Consider the following 20517-nt stretch of genomic DNA (forward strand, 5'->3'; position numbering starts at 1 on the left):
CCTTTGGCTGTTGAGTTTTGAGCTCGTAAAACTGTTGCTTTGTTTTCTTCAAGATCCGATCGGGCTGGGTCAAGGTCATTTCTTAAAGGTCGCCACCGGCCAGACGACAAATCCAGATCGTGGCTCAGCAATGGATCTACTCCGTCGGAAGTGATCCTTTCTTCTCCAACGCAAAGTTACCTGGAAAATCGTCTCAGTTCAGATGTTGATCGTCTGATTTACGGGTAGCGAGCACTCTGCTACTGGTCTGGAATAATGCTGTGATCCCTTCTTCTCCAACGCAAAGTTACTTACCTGGGTAATCATCTAAGATCAGAGAGTGATTTATCTCTTTGCAGGTACTACTAAAGCTTTTATAACAACGTAGCACACTAGCACAGGATTGAGGATACGGCCATACAGGCGTATGGATGCAACGTAGCGCGGGTATCTGGTCTGGCTTTTTTGAGGTAAAAATAAACAGGAGGGGGAGCTCCTCTACTGTGCTTATCTGGCCTGGCTTACTGGCTGAACTAGTGTTGCTGTTTCGTGCAGAGTTTCTCGCTCCATAGGTTGCTTCTGCAACTGGCCAACGTGGACTATGATAGATGCTGATCAGCTGATGAGTACCTTCAGGAGTTGTTAAACTTTGGTAGAGCTGATGAGTGATGAGTACCTTCAGGAGTTGTTAAACTTTGGTAGGGCCCACTTTAATGATTTTCCGAATGCCATTTTTCTATCACATCATCTTGGTCCTGCGGTCTCAGTTTAGCTCAATTCCGTCGTCTCGGTTAAATCGTCAACTTGACACGGAAGGTTGTATTTTTAAAATTCATTTTAGGACTTAATTATACAGTGTTTATAGGTGCGGGTGTATTTATAAACATGGGTGTGCGTGCATGCATGTATGTAAAGTATATGTGCCCTAAATTGTGTTCTGAAAAGAAAAGAGTTGCTATGTTCCAGGTGTCTTAATTTTTAGATTATTTTAGCCATGTTTTAAATAGCGAGCTAAGGTCAAGGTGTTTAGCGTTTTATAAACCATAATTAGCGTACTTTAGCAGCAAAATTATGCATAAACGCAAATAGCAGCACAATTTTTTTCGAGCTATTTCGGGCTATAGCGGCAAAAACCAACAGCTAACCTTTCACATTATCCGGGGGGTCATGTCATGCAACAATTATCTATTAGGGGAAATGAGAAGATAATTCTATGCCTTTTCTTTTTTTTCCATGTCGCAGTACTCTGAAATCGCTGAGTTGGGCCATACTGTATGAATATCCGGACCGTCCAAACGGCCCAGCACTAGGAATGGGAAGATAAACAGCCCATTACTAAAGCCCTGTCCATCTCATCCAGAAAGACGACGGCTAATCGAAAGCCCAAAAGAGAGAGCGGAGAGGAGGAAGAAGACGACGCGGCACCATGGCGACGGCACAGGCAGCGTCGGCGGCCCCTACCCACCACCGCGCGTCTCCAGGGACTTCGCCGCCGCAGCCGCCGTACCCCAGCGCCGCCAGGATTGCCGACTCCGCCTGCTTCCCCCAGTACACCGCCTCGCTCAAGTGTACGCGCGCAGCTGCCCACCCGCCCTGATCCACAATCTGGCCCTCCTCTCCTCAACCCATTCGCACTCCCGCGTTCGCTAGGAATGTGTTTAGTGTTACCCTCATGCTTGTATGGCCGCTTTCTAATCTCTCGTTGTTTCTTAATTAAAGGTTTGGAGGCCAACCAGGACAAGAGCAAGTGCCAGCAGCAGTTCGACGATTACAAGGAGTGCAAGAAGAAAGAGGTTTGCCCCCCCCCCCCCCCCCCCCTCCTCTTTTTTTCCATCTCGGTTCCTCTGTAATCTTGGCTGTTGATAGACGGCAGATGGTTTCAGTTGTTTCATGTACGTCTCGATTTCTGTTTGGTGTTCGAGACCGAGATGTCCCAGTTGAGCAAGTTTAGGACTTTTTTTTTTGGTCCAAATTCCTCTTTTAAGGACCTCAGATAAGGGTGACCTCGTGATTACTACACAGACTCAGTACTCTAACTATGTCATGTTGGCCTGCTATTGTTGTTGTGTATATGATCTCAAGTTTTTGACACAGGTCCGTGCAGTAGCTATCTGTGCTGCAATGGGTGCAACTGATTTTTCAGCATATCTTTCTGCTCTAAAATGCATGTTTTCTTTATGATGACAGATAAACTTTGTCATCTACCTACAGAACTGGTTACTCCGATGCAGCATCCCAACTGTGCTTCCTTGAGTTCAATTACTCTGTGTAGGGTGGATTTGATCGGCGAGCTTAAGAGCAAATAAAAGCTGATTTTTCATATTGCTAGCATTTATATATTTGTAGGGTTATCCACTTTGGTGATAGTTAACCCTTTGGGTTTTAGTTTTTTTTCCTTCATCTACATATAGCTTGACCCCCTACCCATTCAGTATCCTGACTAGTGATTGCAGAAGTGATTCCAAATTTCCAATGATGTGAGTGATGCCAATTTCTCCTTAGATACTAGCAGTTGCATGCACATGAGCAAAGGACTAGAGTTTTGGAACTTTTAGTTATAAAATCCACAATCAAGATCTGCTCTGCTACAAAGTCTGAATTCTTGACTGTTATGGCCTGAATACTAAATATCATATGGCCATTTACTTACATTTTTACTTACACGCAATGAATTATCCTATTTTGATATTAAAAGCAGTAAACGATTGTGTCGTGAAACCTATATAGAAAGTTATATACCAGCACAGTCATTATATAAGTTTGGATAAGGTCATTAGTCACAGATGAACTCAATTTATGTCCCACTCATACTCTAGCAGATCTGATAAGATTGGAAAGTAAAAATTGTATATGTCAATTGCCAACAAATAATAATACAGTTGCGCATGCCCAGGGAGCCGTATTTTATTTTAACAAATTCAAATGACACTTTTCACATTGAAGTACTACAAGTCCAGGTTATTCGATTCATTAATCTGAACTAGTGTGTATCGCGTATCAAAATTTTGCTTTTAACATGAGTCTCTTGGTACTGCTTTCTGATACCGATTAGCACTCTATAACTCTATATATAACACTTGGTTGCCAGAATGTTCTTTCCATATTATTTCACTTCTGTTGGGGTATCTTATTTCCTTTGTGTTCCAATTTTTTGCAGAGGGAGGCTCGGCTCGAACGGAATAAAACAAGATCACTCTTTGGGTGAACAATGGTGTCCCATCTGAGCGATTTGCTGGCGATGTGTAATAAGTCGTTTCCAGTTTCCTGATGTGAGCGAAATCACGGCTTGTTTGGTGTCATGATGATCCCTTGCGACTTGTGCAAGGTAGGGACTAGTATACTGGTCTGTTGTCTCTAGGTGAGGGAGCTGTAAGGTTCGTCTGAGAACAGCTCATTAACACAATGGCTATGGTGAAAGAATCAAATGAGTGAGGCTGTATTTTGAGAACGAGCAGGTGTCATGACACCACAGTTTGTTCAATAAAATTGTAGCCCTGGATGTTGTACTCCAAAATATTTTCATGTTTTACTAATTACTAGCAGCTTTGCATCCACCTTTTCGACCAGCCTTGCTCTGTGGAAATGGAAGTTTCCCTTTACTGGGCGAGGCTCATGAAATAGCGATCCTTATATTGATGTAAAAGTACTGATGGTGGCGGCCCAGGGTTCGTCTCAGGAACTAGTTTGCTGAATGCTCAGTATTTTCTGTCAGGGTGGTTGTTTTTCAAGGCAAGATCATGTTCATATGTATCTGGAACCCTGTCGCTTGTAACCCTTTCTCCTGTTGCAATGCATAATGGCAATGAAGTTTACGCGGAAACACAATAAAAAATGTAGAAGCCAATAGGCCAATAAACCAAGATTATCTATTCCGAGGTGTGGCGGATTTTCTATTGCAGCACGACCAATTCCCTGACAAGTAATCGAGGAAAAAAGAAACACTTGGAGGAATCCACATTCGGTTCAAGAATCCAACACAAGGTTGTTGGCTTGTTGCAGTAAAAGTAATCAAAGATCTTCTGCAAAACTAGTGCAGTGCGGAACCTCAAAAACACAAAGCAAAAGATACATACACTGAAATCTGAATCTACCACTATCAACGCTAGTCGAAGCTATAAATCTCCAGATAGCTGGAAATCGCCTTCAGGACTGCCCTCAACACGATAAGACTAATGGCCTACGGGTCACAGTTCACCAAACGTACTGCTCAGGAGAAGAGTCTTCGGGACCAAGCAGAAGCAGGGACCGGTTGAACCGCAGCAACTGCTGCTTTATGGGCGAGGGTTGCTGCTTTCTCTTTGGATTCCACTATTCGTGCTCCCTTTGGATCAGCCAAAAGGGATTTCTGGAAGGATTGTGGAAATCCTGTCGCAATGATTGTCACATGTATCTCACCAGTGTAACGATCATCAACAACGGCACCAAAAATTATGTTTGCAGAAGGATCAGCCAGGCTTGTCACAATCTGCAAAAGGTGAATACATAGTCACTAAAATATAGGTAACCGTATATTTTGTTCTTTTACTTGAGATATCTAACATTTCTTAACTTTCCATTTATTCTTAAAACACCATTCAAGAATCAATAAAGACCTTGTAAGGAATCCTACACACACCTGGGACACCTTGTTCACTTCTTGCAAAGTGATGTCCTTCCCACCAGTAATATTGTACACAACACCAGTAGCTGCCTCAATGGATGATCCTATCAAAGGAGCAAGTGTTGCCTGTTCAGCAGCTTCTTGGGCCCGATTTTTGCTGGAAGAAACACCAACACCAAGCATGGCAGTTCCAGAGTTTTTCATGACAGCTTTTACATCAGCAAAATCAACATTGACGAGTCCAGGTATCTGCAATGTTTTCTCATAAGTTACATGATCACAGTTCGCAGATAAGTTAGAGCAGGAGAGGTGAGAAACCACCCACTGTGATAATGTCTGATATTCCTTGAACACCCTGACGTAGGACGTCATCTGCAAGGAGAAATGCATCTTGCAAGGGCATGTTTTCATCAGCAACATCTAACAATTTATCGTTTGGAATCACAATAAGTGTGTCTACACTCTTTTCCAGCTTCTCTAATGCTTCCAATGCCTGAAATGGGCATACACAAGTCATGACATTAAGTAACTATACAGAAAAGGGAAAACAATTATTTAGAAAGGGAAAGTTGGCCAAAACCTGCACATAGAATTTCAAAAGTAACAATAGCAAAATGTATTCCCACTGGGGAAAATATGGATAATGACATATGTTTTGAAATATTTCACAATGTAAACATCCCTCCACAAGCCACCTGCGCCCAGATAGCTTATATAGTTTTGGGCACCAACCATGCAGAAAGGCAGAAACAAAACTGATGACATGGACTACAGGAAATGCTACATTCGACCTGTGTTTTGCATATGATCAGCAATAAAATGTGGCTGGTTGTCATTTTTACTACTACAAGCTAAATAACTAATGCCTCCGTAAGTCACAGAATGAGATATGAGAATTTGAATTCTAATTCAGTAGTGAAGGGGGCCTCAGATACTTGCCTGTAGAGAGCGCTTACGGCCCTCGAAACTGAATGGATAGGTGACAACACCAACAGTAAGATAACCAGCTTCCTTTGATATCTGGGCAACAACTGGAGCAGCACCAGATCCAGTACCCCCTCCCATCCCAGCTGTTATGAAGACAAGATCTGAATCCCTCAGGGCAGTGGCTATGGCTTCTCTTGATTCCTCAGCAGCCTGCTCTCCCAAATTTGGATTTCCACCAGTACCTGTACATGTGATGCATAGTATCATATTTACTGAATCCAGCCAACCTCTGTAACATTTTCAATGGAAATTTACAGTATTTACAGTTTTGCATGGTTCATGTGTTATAGGGTACAGTTCATTCAGTTGCTCAGAATTCCATGTACTGTGGGTGTTGTCGGAAATTAGCAGAAGACCAACATTTGCATGAAAATGTTTCTTTTACACACATTGAGCATAACTAAAGGGGGCACATAACATTACCTAGTCCACGAGTCAACTGCTCTCCAATTTGCAGAGGATATTGCGCTTGTGAATTAATAAGGGCTTGGGAATCGGTGTTTATAGCATAAAATTCAATACCCTGAAATCATATAGTTCAATTATCAGGAGTTGATGACACAATGAAGAACACACAATAATTGCCACAGCTAAATCCTACATAGGACTTATACCATTCTGTAGATATTCCAATAATTACAGAACAAAGCATATCATAAACAATGCCATGAAGTAAATACTCTTGTGCTAAACGAAATCACTGTAGTATGATGGTGGCATGGATTGGATAGAGAGGAAGTAAACAAAGTGGCCCACAGACAAGTAACTTTATCTATCAGGAACTTATAAAACTGTGGTTCCACGTCAGATTATAAAATATCAGCATTTGATTCATTTCACGTAAAAACAACCAGCACTACTTCACAGAATCTCATGCTCGACTAAGGCAGTGTTATAAACGGTGCCATGGAATTGGACACGGAGCAGGAATGCAACGGGGTGGGTCATTCCAAATTTACATAGATCTAGGCATTGACCCGGGGACGAGAACAAGCCCAATTTCCTGAATGAAACGGCCAAACGGGCAAGGAGCGCCGCCAGCCCGCCACTACCTGCAGGCCGCTGCCGATCATGCGGTTGACGGCGTTGTTGCCGCCGCCGCCGACGCCCACCACCTTTATCCGCGCCGTCTCCACCGGCGCGAACGAGCACCGCACTATCGCGCGACGGGGCCGCCTGTGGTCTCGCCACCCGCTTCGTGGCAGTGCGCGCAGGTGGCCCGGCCCCGGGAGGCGGACGAGCGCGGAAGCCGAGGAGGAGGCGGCAGCGGATGACGCCATGGCCACTCTCTCCTCTCGTTGGCGAAATGCGGGGACGAGGCGGGGTGGCGTGAGAGGTGAGAGGAGGGGGATCTGGGTTCTCAGGTGGTCTAGGGTTTTTTTCTTTTGAGAATTTGGAAGGTTTGGTTTTTTTTGAGTACATCGGATTTAAGCGTCACTTTCATGTTGCTGAATTCTATTATGAGATTTAATATGCTATTAGAGCATCTCCAACAACTTGACATTTCAACATGCTATCCTACCAAATTTGCTAAAAGCATAAAAATCCTCCTCCAACAACTCCTTATCTCAACTTGCTAAATTTCCCAAAATGCTATCCAGAGGTTTCTACTGCCGAGATTTGTCAAGTTGCTATCCCAAGTTGCTATCCCGAGCACAACTTGTTGGAGACACATATTCTTTTACCAAGTGAGCGGGTCTCATCTATCATCTTCTATTTTTACCAAGTGAGAATAGCAACTTATTGGAGACACATCCTTTTTTCTTTTGCTAAACAAATTAGCAACTTGCTATAACTCAAGATTTGACAAGTGAATTTTACCAAGTTGTTGGAGATGCTTTTAGGTTAGAAATGTACGTTTTTTATTTACCTTATTTTACACCCAAATGTCTAGTAGTATAAATTAGTTACAATGATATAGCAAAAATAACATGTTACAAACAATTGTTTTGAAAAGCAGATGATAATATATCTGCATCCCGTGCATGGGGAAAAGCACGAATAATTTTAAACCTATATTAAGTCAAACTATTCACCAACATCTAAACTGTCAAACTACTTTAATTGAATCGACTAAAAAGTATGTATTGATAATGTTTTCGTTTTATATATACTTCCTCCGCATAAGATTTAGAAATTGTTTGGGATAGCGACACGGTCTACGAAACACAACTTTGGCCTCTTATTTTTATAAAAGTTATTTGGGAAAAATGATATATGTATATTTTTATGAAAGTAGTTTCAAGGCAAAACTACTAGGAGGATTCTCCGCGCGTTGCCGCAGGTATGAAGAAGAAATATAAATATAATCTTACTGTAGTCTATCGAGTCATCTATATATAGTTTTAGTAGTCAATTTCTGAAGAGGAAGAGAGAAGGTTGCGTGAGAGAATAATTGCTAGCACTATGCATGTATGAAACCATTTGTGAATGGATATTTAATTGCATGCGGCAGCGTAGAAGTGGATGATGACGTGGCACAAGGAGATACAAGAGAATTAGCTTAGTGGGGTTTGTCTTTATAGAATATATAGATTTGTATATTTTTTACATTTGCAAACTCAATATTTTAAAGTTTATTGATGATTTATATTCTTAATGTTTGCTCTAAACCTTATTCAAAATTACTATTTTTAATGTTTGGAATGATGGGAGGAGAAAACGCATGTAAAAGTGCATAGGATATACGATATATGTAATGTCTATTCGATCTACAAGCAAATTATCAAGTACATACAAAAAATTATTTGATTTAAGGAATATAAAATGACACACCTGCTTTGTTTCAATACCCATTCTACTCATGGGCGGATCTATATAGAGGGTATAGGGTTTGGATGTATCCACAAAAATATAAAAAAATTGTAATTATGATCAATTTTTCACCATATTTGTACTCATATGATAAAATCTTACAACCCACAAAGCAAGCGCATCCTCCTCATATTTGTTCTGGCTCCGTCACTGATTCTACTATAGGGAAAAAGCTCTTTGTAGGGTAGTACTGTATCAAGTTTTGTATTCTTGAGGAGGAAAAACATATATATATATATATATATATATATATATATATATATATGGGTTTTCTATACTCCCGGAGTATCTACTCTCTCCTCCTAACGGGTACACCAAAAATCCAATAGGGAAGACGGCTTCATGCATGACACATTTGAATGCCACCAACGAGAAAAAACTCTCTTTAAAACATATAGTATTTATATATATTTTTCAAAATAGAGTATTTGTATATAATTTTATAATATAGTATTTATACATACTTTTCGAAATGAAGTATCTATACATACTTCTGTACATACCTTTTGAATAGAGTATTTATACATACTTTTTTGGAGTGGAGCATGCATACGTGAAGACTTAGTACAAGTGCATACTAAACCATATAATCAGAGTATGTGTGCATACATTCACCTATGGAGGTATACGAAACAACGAGAGTATGTATTCATACTTTTTTTGAAAATAAAATATATATATATACATACTTTTGTGAGAAGGGAGTATGCGTATATACTTTTATCAACACAATTACACCAATGTAATATTCACTTGCAGAAATCAAATCATCATCAGTACTAAAAATCTAGAGAAAACTTAATCTGGCTTCACTGCCTATGCCTGCACCATATCTCGCATGGAGTCGCCGGTGGATGCAACAACTCAAATACCATGACGGCGGCAGGATTGCACGAACCAAATACCACGATGGTGGCACATAGTGGATGCTGATTGGAGCAGCTTCACACGGACAGGAACTTTGATGATATGCAGTCTCACGTTGAAGTCCGATCTGAAACCGATGATGAAAAAAAAATCACTGCTTAAAAATCCTAATGGAATCTGAATCCATGAGGACTCAAAAATCTGTATTACAAAAAAATGAGACATCCATTAAAGAAGGCGTAGCAAGAAAATAAAAGAATAACAGATTCTTGGATCTGCATCGAGAGAGTCACTGTGGGAGACGGGCGCCGCCGCCGGCCAGATACAGGCTCCATAAGGCCAGGGGAGTGACGTCGGATCAACTGCCCTCGATGACTTGATCTGGAAGCTGTCGTGAGGCTCCGTGCAGGTTGTGCCTGCCGCCGCCAGGGACGCCTGCCACACAGGCTAGCGGTGCTGTGCGCGTGGAGAGGGCCGTCGACGCAACCATGGAGGGTCGGGGCTGCTGCCGTCGCGGATCGGCATAGAGCTGCTCGATAGGAATGGAGATCGGAGACTGGTGCGCTCACGTAGCCCGGCGCGCTGGTTGGACGATGGCGGCGCTTACAGCTTTGGCAGGGCTGTGGAAGGAGGAAGGGAAGAGGACGATGGCAACTACGAGATCCGTCGGGTGAGGCTCCAACCTGAGATGCTGGTGAGTGTTTCTTATATATATATATATTAGATTAACGGGTTTGTTTTGTAAACCCGCTAACTAACGTGGAAACGTTCTACGGGTGTATATCTGTATGCGTGATTGAGAGTAGGGAGTAACTACTTCTAGGGAGTAGAGAAAATTTACCATATATATATATATATAGTAGTACATACTAGAGGATTGAAATTATTTTTGCCTACTATACGTGATTCCGGCCCATCATAGGCCTTGTTTAGTTCCTGAATGAAAAAGTTTCGTGACACTGTAGCACTTTCGTTTGTTTGTGGTAATTATTGTCCAATCATAGATTAACCAGGCTCAAAAGATTCGTCTCGTCAATTTCGACCAAACTTTGCAATTAGTTTTTATTTTTATCTATATTTAATACTCTATGCATATGTTTAAAGATTCGATTTGACGAGGAATCTTGAAAATTTTTGGGATTTTGGGTGGAAGTAAACAAGGCCATAGTTCTAGAAGGAAAGCGAAAGAAGAAAGAGCGCCCAAGTGATTCCGGTGTCGGCCCAGTCCACGACCTCTCCACGCGCTCGACGCTCGCTCTTCCCTGCAATTGCAAAGGCGTCCCGAGGAGGGTCCACTTGCGCAGAAACCGCACCCGGCTGCCCAGTGGGTTCAACAACCGCATCCAAAAACCGTGGGCACTCTCGTCATTCCGCACCGCCCCCTCCTGCATCCACCCGGTCCCGACACGGCGCCCCATCCCCACCCGCGCCCATGACACGTGGGCCCATCATACCTACAGCCCACGCCATCAGAAGCCGCGTAAGAGGATTGGAGGTGCGCTTAGCGACCTGTCCTTTTCCCTCATCTTTTTTTTCCTCCCCTCCCGAAGAAATTTGCCCTAGTTTACGAAACATAGGCCAAGAGGCTAGACCGAGGGGCCGGAAGAAGAGAGAGACAGAGAGAGAGAGGCCGAGGAGAGAGAGAGAGAGACAAAGGGGAGAGACCAAGCGCCAGAGACACAGAGAGGGGGCGGAGGAGAGAGAGAGGGAGAGAGGAGAATCGCGGGAGGGAGGCGGGGTTTTGGCGAGATTTGAGTTTCCCCCCACGCTCCCGCCATGGTGTCCGACCAGGAGATCGCAAGCTGCGTCGAGTCCGTCCTCCGTGGCTCCGCCGGCGGGCCCGGGGAGGCCTCGCTCGCCGCCGTGTTGCAGCAGGCGGAGGCCACGCTCGGCGTCGACCTCTCCCACAAGGCGGGCTTCATCCGCGACCAGATGGACCTCTTCTTCGGCCCGAACCTCCAGCCGCAGCCGCCGACCAAGCCCCAGCCGGCGCCTCCCCCGCCTCAGGCCCTCGTTGCCTCCTCGGCCGCTGTGCCGCAGCTCCAGCCTCAGCATCAGCATCAGGTCCTGCCGCAGGTGCAGGGGCAGCCGCAAGCGCCGCCTCCGGACCAACAGCTGCAGCCACAGCTCCCGCAACTCCAGCCGCGGCTCGTCTTCCAGACCATTCCGCAGCTCCCCGCCATGGCCCCCGTCCCCGCGGTTTCCGCGCCGCCCGCCGTGCCGGCCATGGCGTTCTACCCGCCGCCGCCGCTCGCCTTCCGCTACACCACCGGCCTCGCTGGGGCCGCCACGGGTGGCACCGTCTCCTTCCAGCAGCCGGCCCCTGGGGCTGGTGGCACTGCTCCCCCCACCGCCGCTGCACCGCAGGTCGCGGGCGACAACAAGGAAAGGTGAGGTGTCGATGGAATTAGGGTTTGTGTTCCGCGGATTGAAGTGATTCGTGTATATCTCTGTCTATTGGCGCGGAAATCTACTTCGTTTTGGCATCCAGTTGGTCGATTGGCATGATTAGGATTGTTAATATTGAAGATTCAAGGTCAATTTGCATCATGGAATGGTTTTGTTCTTGCTAAGCTAAGATTAGGGTTTAGGGTTATGACCTTCTTAGTGGTTGTGTCAGGTTCCACTTTAGTTCAACTGGTTATTATGTACTGTAGTGTACTAGTGTTCAGGATATGTGACTTTGGATGGCATTTTCTGCCCCCTTTGACTTCAGATAATCGGTCAGTAACTGTTTAATTGTAGTTTTGTGACCAATTTCTTTCAACTTAATGCTATTGGTCACACACAGAAGAATCCAGATGTTGTTCTGTCGACAGCTTGTATCATTTTGTGCTTCCAAAACTATTTTGCAAAGTAGAAAAGGTCAATATTCTGTATACACTTATAAGCTACAAAAAGGCTTGCAGGTTAGCAGTTTACTCAAAAGGCACAACCAGCCAAGCACCGGAGGCATGTTGTGTTTCATGAATTTGTTTGGATTTATAACGCCACCTGCCTTTTGAGAACAATTGAGTGTAACTGATTATTTTCCTTGTACGTTTGAATCTTATCTATGACTTTTCTCTGCATGAAACGGTCCCAGTAGACAGCTCAAATCATTTGCAGACATTTACTAGTGCCCCCGTGCAACGGAAAAAAATAACTGCTATTCTGTTATGTACTCTACTTGATTTTTGACTATTTGCAACTGACATCTTCATCCTCAACGCTTGATTCTTTGTTTTTTTTGGTAAGATTCATTTTCGTGGCTGGTTTGATGGGTTGCATGCACCTATGTCTTTGTTTCTTCTTTGAGATGTATTGACTAAGTTTGTGCAACCTGTCGCACAGTACTGTGGGAGCAGGACAGCATGTCCTGAAATTTAGTCTATTTTGTTTGGAGAATATGTTGAGGACTCTTGTATTTGACCAAAATTCCTTTATAGGTTGTTCAGTTTTGCTGGTCATGATTGCTCATCTGTTTTTGAAACTTTACTCACTACTCAGCACGTCAACTGATTTGTACTCTGCTATTGTATCTTGGTTCTTTTCCTTTTTGAAACTCACTGATTAGTGATATGTATGTAATTTCTTCTAGCGCTTCTAAGCGGAAGAGAGGTGGACCTGGTGGTTTAAATAAAGTTTGTGCAATTTCACCTGAACTTCAAACCATTGTTGGTGAGACTGCCATGTCAAGAACTCAGGTACTACTCAATTCCATAGAAATTGACACACTCTGCACTCTTCTGGTACTCTTAGAATTATTGACTCTAGAAAATTAATATTAGTCTTCATTCAGATTGTGAAGCAGCTCTGGGCCTATATCAGGCAGAACAATCTTCAAGATCCTGATGACAAAAGGAAGATCATTTGCAATGACGAACTTCGCGTGGTTTTTGAAACTGACACCACCGACATGTTTAAAATGAATAAATTGTTGGCTAAGCACATAACCCCACTTGACCCAAGTACTCTATTTCTTTTGATCAACGTATGCTACTTTATGTTTGCGCTACTAAAGTTTACTCCTGGATTTTGCTCAAGTGCTTCCTAATGACATTGCAGAAGATCAAGTAAAAAGAATGAAGGCTCCTACCGTGGCTCCTCAACCTGGCCCTCCCATTAATCAGCCCTCCGTAGTTATTTCTGACGCACTAGCAAAGTTCATTGGAACAGATGGAACATTTCCTCAAGATGATGCCCAGAAATACCTGTGGGATTACATAAAAGCAAACCAACTTGAGGTATGGTTAGGTCCTACCTTTTTGTTTTGCAGAATATCCATACCTGTGGTTAGCTTCAAGCCTGTAGTGAATATCAAGAATTGAACTGCACATTCACTGTTCTTTTCCTAGAGGTACATTGAATGCATACACTGCAGACCATTCAATTCTTAGATCAAGTTTTCATTAATGTTCAGAAGCAGTATGACAGTAAAAAGTTAAGAATGACCGGGTAGAGTCAACAGTCAACACCTTCGTTTTAATGCTACAAACTTGTACTGTATCCCCTTTTTGGCAAGTGTTCTTACTGGGAATATTTTATTAGGCTATAATGGGAGATGCAGAGAGTTGTGGGTGGCATTGTGTAGGTATTTGTTTATCAGACGGTATTTTGTTTATTGAAAATATATTAGCTCAGATATCCTGGAATCTGATTGAGGTTAGGACACTGTCGACCTGAAAAGTTCTGCACAGATTTGTACTGGCACTAGCAGTTAAAAAAAGTCTTTTTTTTTGTCTGTTTCGTTGCCTTTTTTCCAGTCATGATTATCAAGTGTAGAGTTATTCTGAGCTGTGAAATTTACGGGTTAACACACCACATTTTTAATTGCTCTCTTTGGCAATGCATAGGATGTCATCAATGAATCAATATTATGTGATTCAAAACTTCAAGAGCTATTTGGCTGTGAGAGCATTCCTATGTCAGGACTATCAGAAATGCTTGGTCACCACTTCATCAAGAAAACATAGCAAATCCCCATTAACTGGTGAGTTTCTGGCCGTGTCTCTTCTTTCTAGTGTCACATTCGCTGATTTCAGACTCCAGATGTCAGGGATGATAGTAATTTTTCCCTAAATTATTTTTATTATGGCACATTGGTACAAGTTAGGAAATTATTTTCTACCTACTAAGTTTTTGTGCTGTCTTATTCTGATTTCATACGTCATGTGCAGATCTAGGATTGCAGTGTGGCAGATAGGCCTAACATTACAATATGGTGTTCTTGACAGAATGGACAGCATAGCGTATGTATTTCTTCAATGTTATGGATTATGAATTGTATCTGGCAAAGATCAGATTATTTGTGGTAGCCTGTACTTTGTTATGCGTGCCGGCTGCTGCTGCTGTGTCTGGTGTAACCTCTTTACTGAATTCGTAGTGTTAGTTCTTAAATGTCAAAATGTCATTGCTGACTATGTAAAGTTAAGCTTTCTATTTGAGTGCCAGATTGTATCCTTAAAAGTCAAGGTTTTCTTTTACTGATATTTTAATGTTGGGGAAATCTGACTTCATAGTTCACTGCCCACCGGTCCAAGTGGAAGTGGAGTACAATGGTTGTGGTGGTGGTCTCTTCTTCCAGAAGCAGAAATTCTCATTGTATTAGTCGTCGCCCACTTTGCTTTTAGGAAAGGTGGTGGTGCGCCTATGAGACTTTTGATTAACTTTATTACTTGAATGGTTGCTAAAATACTCAAATGTCAAAGCAAAAAATAATGGCTGTTGGACGCTTTTGCCAGCGTTATTCCAGTGTCCGGAGCTCTGTACCTAGACAGGCCAAGACGACGTTCATGGAGCCGCCATCTAGATCCTGGTGCGTTTATGTTCAAGGAACCTTATCTTGCGGCCTGTTTGGTTTAAATTTTATTCAACTAAAACTATTTTAGCTATTTTTGGATGACTAGTGAGACTAAATTATTTTAGCTTTTTTTAGTCAGTGTGTTTGAAAGTTTAGTTACTAAAGTGACTAAAGTTTAATTAGCTAAAATTTAATAAGAGGAACCAAATATGCCCTAAATCATCATGCGCAAATGTGCATGCACCAGCAATTTGGTTACTTGCCAAATGCGAAATGCGAAGATGAAATGTTAGCTTTACATACATGTACAACAAAAGTTTCAACAGATACTCAAATTCAGCAGGTAAAGAAATGGTTCAGTCTCATAAAATGGTTATACAGACAGTAGTTAATAAGGAACGTGTCGATAACTAAAAGACATTCATCCGAAGTCAGTGACACATGCTTCCCACTGGATATTTTCTACTATCGATTTCACTGTAAATTGTGGGACACCTGCATGTCAGTCTCAAAGTCACGGGAACTCGACTCCAGAGAGGAACCTCACTCGATGCGCAAACTACCCGTGCTTCATAATCACCGAATAGCAAAATCAGCGCAGAGCTTCAGAGAAATTTGCAACGATGCATAAAGGTCAAATTCGGCCGCACGGGCCGATTGCATGAACTGATGATGCACAAACCTGAAAAGTGTCAATTCGGCCTGGCAGGCTGATCACTTAGAGCCCGTTCGTTCTGGGCTGAAATGAACTGAAACTATTTTGTACTGAGCTGAAAATATTTCGGACCGTTCCAGACCAAAAATGGTTAACTAAAATGAATTTAGATTTTGGATGGGCTGGATCCCCAAATTCACAGCCTCAACAGAGTTCTTTTTTTTCTTTTCTTACCTCTTGTGTTTGCACACTTGCACCAAGTTGTACATTTAATTCTTTTTCTCTCATTTTGTTTTATAAAAAAAAGAAGAAATGGACATTTCAATCGGTTTGGGAAAAATAAAGCACTCCTCCCAAACATTACAAGTATCCTTGTCGCAAATGGGTATTTTTGTAATAGCAGACGCGTGCGAGCTATGTGGCTATGGTTTTGGTAATCGCGGGATTACCATATTAGCTTTATAACAAAATTTCTGCTTAATGAAAAACGTGCTAAGCACGATCGTGAAAAGAAAAGAAAACATTGTAGGTAACGTATAAGAACATCTACGCTGACATTTGTATTCAAACCCTACGATCGATTACAAAGCTGATCGAGCCAGCTGGAGGCGGCAAAGGCTAGCTTATCTTCGACTGGAACCCGGCGTCGCTGCTGGCCATGGCCGCCAGCAGCTGCTCCTGCACGTCGTCGAACGCGTCCTCCACTTCCTCCTCATCCCTCTCGCCGACGCCGAGGAAGGCGGCGGCGGCGGCGGCGGCGGCGCCCTGCTGCGGCTCCATCACGGTCCTGCTCACCTTCATCTGCTCCTCGAGCATCTTCTGCAGCTTCTTCCCCTGCTCCTCGATCCTCAGCTGCAGGTTCCTCTGGATCTGCAACACCAACACACGTCAGTCGTCACCACCCAAAAATAGTCACGCACATCAGAGCTAGTGTTTGACGCGTAGATCGACAGAGCACCTCGAGCTGCTCGTGGAGGCGCATCTGCACGTCGAGCTGGAAGCGTAGTGCTTCAGTGATCTTCATCCCACTGCAAACAAAGGAAAGGCGACAACTGTTAGCTAGTGCACATGGTTGCCATTAGGATTCTTGCAATGTCAAAAGGTAGACGACGACGACGACAGTTACGTACGTGGGGTCGAGATTCTGCACGTCATTTCCGGCGGCTCTTTTCTCCTGTTTCCCTGCAATTCGACAACGGGATGTGTCAGCCGGCGATTAGTAGAACTGGATTTGAAACACAGTGAGCTCATAATGGCAACATGTGTCACCAGGCAGGCAGGCATGGCATGCAATTGGCAAAACAGCCATGGCCCATGGAATGAATAAAGCTTGGCGTTGACGTGTTCGTAGAATAGTATATTTTAGTACTGTACTATTCTAAAATGGGATTCTAAATTCTTGAATTAGATTACCTTCAGACGTCGATGCTGGCATGTACTTGGCAATGCGGTATTTCTGAAATCCAAGAGGAGAATATCAAATTGTTAGTTAAATTCAACTAGCTAGGCTGTCCTACAAATTCTTGTCACACGACGGACTGTTTGAATTTGAAATTTTTCACTGCTGATGAGTTTAGAAAAGTGACCTTTTAGACTTGAAAAAAAAAATCTATGTACCTGAAGGTGGCTCTTGATGTGGTAGATTGTGAGTCCATCAGAGTTCATCAGCTTCAGAATCCCCTTGGGAGTCGCCTCTGCAAGTGTCACGCAGCAACAAGAGAAGACTATAACTCTATGAGAAAGAGAAACAAATACGTAGCCTTCAATTGAACTATGCAAAGCAGACAGATTAACCAAGAACTCTTGCAAGAAAAAGTAAAGAGTTTTCAGTTCTCACTGTCCGCGCCGCCGAGCTGGTTCACGCAGTCGACGAAGCGCTCGTGGAGATCCTGCGTCCACCGGATCCGCGTCTTGCTCGGCGCGCCTTGCCCCGGCGCAGCGGCGGCGGCGGCGACGGCGTTTCCGCTCCCGACGTGGGTCGCCGCCGCACCGATGATGCTGCAGCTCCTGGACAGCAGGTTCTCCATAGGGCTCTGCTGCATGACCGCCGGCGCCTCCATCACTGGGAGAAGCGTGCTCGGCGCAACCTGCTTCAGGGTTTAGCCAGACAAGAACGGAAGGACCACTCTCAGAAGTCAGAACACGATCATGGCACGGCAAATCTACCAGTGATCCATTCCCACGCGTTCACTTACATGAGCTGGAAAGGAGTGTGCTTTAGGTTCGCCGCCGGTGCCGCCGAGCAGCCTGCCGGCGGAAGCGTTGCCGAACAACCCATGCACTCGTTCTTGTTGTTGCTGCTGCTGCTGCTGCTGACGCCGCTGGAATGGCAGCTCGAGTGAAGGAGGCGCCTCTGTGGCGCCGTCGCGCTGCTGCGGCTGGACGTAGTACGTCCTCACCGAGCCGTCGCGGATCGGCAGCGGGTCGACTGGACGACGGTGGTACAGCTGCTCGGCCTCCGTCGTCGGCCGGCCAAACGGCGGTCTCTTGGCAAAAGCTGTCAGGTCCGGGAGCGGCGGCGGCGTCCCGCCGAGAGGGCAGTCGAACCGCGGCATGCCCATCATCAGCTCCTCGGCGGCGAAGAACGCGGCGGCGTCGGAGCCGACGCAGCTGCCCCCCTGCAGCCCCTGCGTCGCGAGCACGGACCTCGGAGTCGTCGTGGTGTGCTCCTCGTGAACCCAGCCGCCGCCATGCGGCTGCGGCAGGGAGCCCACGAGCCCCGGAGCCGGGTGGAAGGGGAGCCCCGCCGCGGCGGTGGCCGGAAACAGCTGCGGGTCACACAGCGGCGATCCGTAGCGGTGGTAGTCGTGCAGCTTAATCTTCTTGGCGTTCATCATCTAGCTAGTGGTCACGAAGTCTTGGAACTGAACAAACAAGCAGGTAAACGAGCACAACCAACTTATCAATTACAGAAGTTCAAAGACGAGCTCGATCGAAAGCATCAGTATTCAGTAGTTCATCTTATATGCAGAATATTTTAGCATCAACATGTGAAACCTGAAACAGACGATTCTAGCAACTAATTCGGGCAGCAGCTGGAGCAGGAGAACAGGATTAGCGCAGCGGGTATGCTTAAATAGGACCGTGGATGCATAGGTTCGACTCCCATCCAATCCAAAGGAATTTGAAACCTGGGTTCTAATTCTAGTGGCAGAATAGGATCCTGCACCGGTCCATATTATTCCTGGTGGCGTGTCTTGCAGCGTGACGAGAATAATTCGACGGCGGTGAGTGCCTCCGGTGACTACTGGGAATCGCCGAACAGCCCATGAGCATGCCGCAGCCGCCGGAGGAGGAAGCAGCAAGAACACGGCAATGCAAGCAAGTAGGAGGAAGGAATTGTGCAGGCACATCGGCAGATATGGTTAGAGCAACTTACAGCTTGAAGGCATCACATGTGTGCAGCACTGAAGCAGGCTTCCTGGAAATTGTGGCCCTCACTCACTCTCTGTATCAGGAGGAAGGATTGGAAACGAAGAATGGGTGCAGAAAGGGCTCCTGATCATCTATCCCAATTGGAATATGAGGTCCTCCCTGGACCTCCTGATGGGAGCCAAGCAGCTATCAACTGACAAAGAATAATACTAAGATGCAAAGATCATCCACCTGGTAATAGTAGTATATAAAGTGCAGGCTTCCATGTCAGACACGAGGCTAGGAGACAAACGCAGGCTTTGATGCTACCACCCTCTCTTCCTTTTTCCTTGCTAGCTTGGCATTGATCTTATTTTTATGGCTTCCATTTCTAGTTTGCTTCATTGCAAACATAGAAAATTACAGTAAAGATCAGGGGGGACATCTCTATGCTGAATCCAAATGCCCCTGCTGTCCTTTGATATCCCAACAAGAGATGAATAGACACCCATAATCCCGGTAGGGGAAGGCTATTAGGCTAATCACGGAATCAAACAAATCTTGGATTTCAACTTTCTTGGATGTGATGTTCAATTGCTTATCCCTTGATATAGTAAAACAAACAAGTCTTGTTTCTTCGATGAGGGGTAAATAGTTATTTGCTTATCACTCTTCCTCAGCGACAATATCGAACCGTGTTTCACTTCATTTGTTCCAATTGCTACTGAAGACAACGCTGTTTATCATTTTCTTCAGTCGTCTTTTAGAAATGATTAGTATCTGTTGGTACATATCCAAGTGATTCCTCATCGGTCCATTGAACCCATTAAGTTGTCCATATCCTTTAGAACCAAAACTCTTTCTGGAAACATACACTAGCTTAGGCCAGTCTCAGTGAGAGTTTCATCAGGATGTCATGCACATTTATTAGAGCGTCATGTCAGCAAAACTGCACTTTTTACATGAAACGAAGAGGATAAAGAAGGAAGTAGTTTCACCATGGTGAAACTCCGCTGGCGTTGTTTCTCACGCGGTGAAACATGATGAAATCCCCACTGAGGACTAAATCGTTTCACCATCTTACATGTGATCCAATCATTTTGCAGTAATTAAATGCTTTGCCCAGCCTAGAAAACATCAAGGTGAAACTCATACATTGTGGATGTTGTTTCATTGTTCGTTTCATTAATGCTCTGTCAGCAGATTTGTTTTGAAAACAATGCATTGAAATGGGCCATTGAGACTGGCCTTATGGCATTTGCAGTACCAACGCACTGGGAATCCACTAGGTGGTGGTCACTAATCAGCCGTTAGAAATTACTGCAGGGTATCAACTGAACTGAGCACGTTGGACTACTCCTGGCGACTTCAGAATCCCATGATCCATCCGTAAAAAAGCATGAGAAACCAAGCCCGAAGATGCCGTCCTGGTCGCATCAACGCGCAAATGGTGATGTATGCACACGCGTAGGCGGTGGA

At 44.3% G+C, this 20517-nt stretch overlaps 4 protein-coding genes and 2 long non-coding RNA genes across 8 annotated transcripts; 3 read left to right on the top strand and 3 right to left on the bottom strand.

Annotated features, from left to right (window-relative positions):
* Positions 137 to 804, top strand: LOC110436688. Its single transcript, XR_002454521.1, has 3 exons — positions 137 to 224; positions 339 to 449; positions 535 to 804. It is a non-coding gene; the product is annotated as an uncharacterized LOC110436688 (long non-coding RNA).
* Positions 1328 to 3533, top strand: LOC110436398. Its single transcript, XM_021463460.1, has 3 exons — positions 1328 to 1547; positions 1699 to 1772; positions 3137 to 3533. The coding sequence occupies exons 1-3, from the start codon at positions 1406 to 1408 to the stop codon at positions 3182 to 3184; spliced, it is 264 nt and encodes an 87-aa protein (XP_021319135.1). The 5' UTR covers positions 1328 to 1405; the 3' UTR covers positions 3185 to 3533.
* On the bottom strand, positions 3826 to 6948 carry LOC8082560 (cell division protein FtsZ homolog 1, chloroplastic). Its single transcript, XM_002448669.2, has 6 exons — positions 6619 to 6948; positions 5990 to 6089; positions 5519 to 5748; positions 4905 to 5072; positions 4595 to 4828; positions 3826 to 4444 (listed from the first exon to the last, which is right to left on the bottom strand). Exons 1-6 carry the CDS (start codon positions 6844 to 6846, stop codon positions 4187 to 4189), a joined length of 1218 nt encoding a protein of 405 aa, XP_002448714.1. The 5' UTR covers positions 6847 to 6948; the 3' UTR covers positions 3826 to 4186.
* LOC110436624 lies at positions 9070 to 9930 on the bottom strand. Its single transcript, XR_002454433.1, has 2 exons — positions 9541 to 9930; positions 9070 to 9448 (listed from the first exon to the last, which is right to left on the bottom strand). It is a non-coding gene; the product is annotated as an uncharacterized LOC110436624 (long non-coding RNA).
* Positions 10810 to 14752, top strand: LOC8082561. The gene is made up of 6 exons (XM_002447235.2): positions 10810 to 11637; positions 12828 to 12933; positions 13029 to 13197; positions 13295 to 13473; positions 14083 to 14219; positions 14407 to 14752. The coding sequence occupies exons 1-5, from the start codon at positions 11024 to 11026 to the stop codon at positions 14200 to 14202; spliced, it is 1188 nt and encodes a 395-aa protein (XP_002447280.1). The 5' UTR covers positions 10810 to 11023; the 3' UTR covers positions 14203 to 14219; positions 14407 to 14752.
* LOC8070283 lies at positions 16041 to 19383 on the bottom strand. 3 transcript variants are annotated; one of them, XM_021462681.1, is made up of 8 exons: positions 19064 to 19383; positions 17880 to 18548; positions 17522 to 17771; positions 17302 to 17378; positions 17098 to 17140; positions 16815 to 16866; positions 16643 to 16712; positions 16041 to 16554 (listed from the first exon to the last, which is right to left on the bottom strand). In XM_021462681.1, exons 2-8 carry the CDS (start codon positions 18519 to 18521, stop codon positions 16303 to 16305), a joined length of 1386 nt encoding a protein of 461 aa, XP_021318356.1. In that variant the 5' UTR covers positions 18522 to 18548; positions 19064 to 19383; the 3' UTR covers positions 16041 to 16302. The 3 variants fall into 3 exon arrangements, with proteins under 3 accessions (XP_021318356.1, XP_021318354.1, XP_021318355.1); XM_021462679.1 differs by having other exon boundaries at positions 17522 to 17774; XM_021462680.1 differs by lacking the exon at positions 19064 to 19383 and adding an exon at positions 18682 to 19029 and having other exon boundaries at positions 17522 to 17774.

This window comes from Sorghum bicolor, chromosome 6 (genome assembly GCF_000003195.3).
Source record: "Sorghum bicolor cultivar BTx623 chromosome 6, Sorghum_bicolor_NCBIv3, whole genome shotgun sequence".
NCBI lineage: Eukaryota > Viridiplantae > Streptophyta > Magnoliopsida > Poales > Poaceae > Sorghum > Sorghum bicolor.

Coding starts and splice junctions, on each gene's coding strand:
- LOC110436398 (XM_021463460.1), top strand. CDS start 1,406: ATGGCGACGGCACAGGCAGCGTCGGCGGCCCCTACCCACCACCGCGCG. Junction 1,548..1,698: donor GTACACCGCCTCGCTCAAGT/GTACGCGCGCAG, acceptor TCTTAATTAAAG/GTTTGGAGGCCAACCAGGAC. Junction 1,773..3,136: donor AGGAGTGCAAGAAGAAAGAG/GTTTGCCCCCCC, acceptor AATTTTTTGCAG/AGGGAGGCTCGGCTCGAACG.
- LOC8082561 (XM_002447235.2), top strand. CDS start 11,024: ATGGTGTCCGACCAGGAGATCGCAAGCTGCGTCGAGTCCGTCCTCCGT. Junction 11,638..12,827: donor GCGGGCGACAACAAGGAAAG/GTGAGGTGTCGA, acceptor AATTTCTTCTAG/CGCTTCTAAGCGGAAGAGAG. Junction 13,198..13,294: donor CATAACCCCACTTGACCCAA/GTACTCTATTTC, acceptor ATGACATTGCAG/AAGATCAAGTAAAAAGAATG.
- LOC8082560 (XM_002448669.2), bottom strand. CDS start 6,846: ATGGCGTCATCCGCTGCCGCCTCCTCCTCGGCTTCCGCGCTCGTCCGC. Junction 6,090..6,618: donor TGATCGGCAGCGGCCTGCAG/GTAGTGGCGGGC, acceptor ATATGATTTCAG/GGTATTGAATTTTATGCTAT. Junction 4,445..4,594: donor AAGTGAACAAGGTGTCCCAG/GTGTGTGTAGGA, acceptor CACCTTTTGCAG/ATTGTGACAAGCCTGGCTGA.
- LOC8070283 (XM_021462679.1), bottom strand. CDS start 18,521: ATGATGAACGCCAAGAAGATTAAGCTGCACGACTACCACCGCTACGGA. Junction 16,713..16,814: donor GTGCAGAATCTCGACCCCAC/GTACGTAACTGT, acceptor CTTTGTTTGCAG/TGGGATGAAGATCACTGAAG. Junction 16,555..16,642: donor GCCTCCACGAGCAGCTCGAG/GTGCTCTGTCGA, acceptor TTGGTGTTGCAG/ATCCAGAGGAACCTGCAGCT.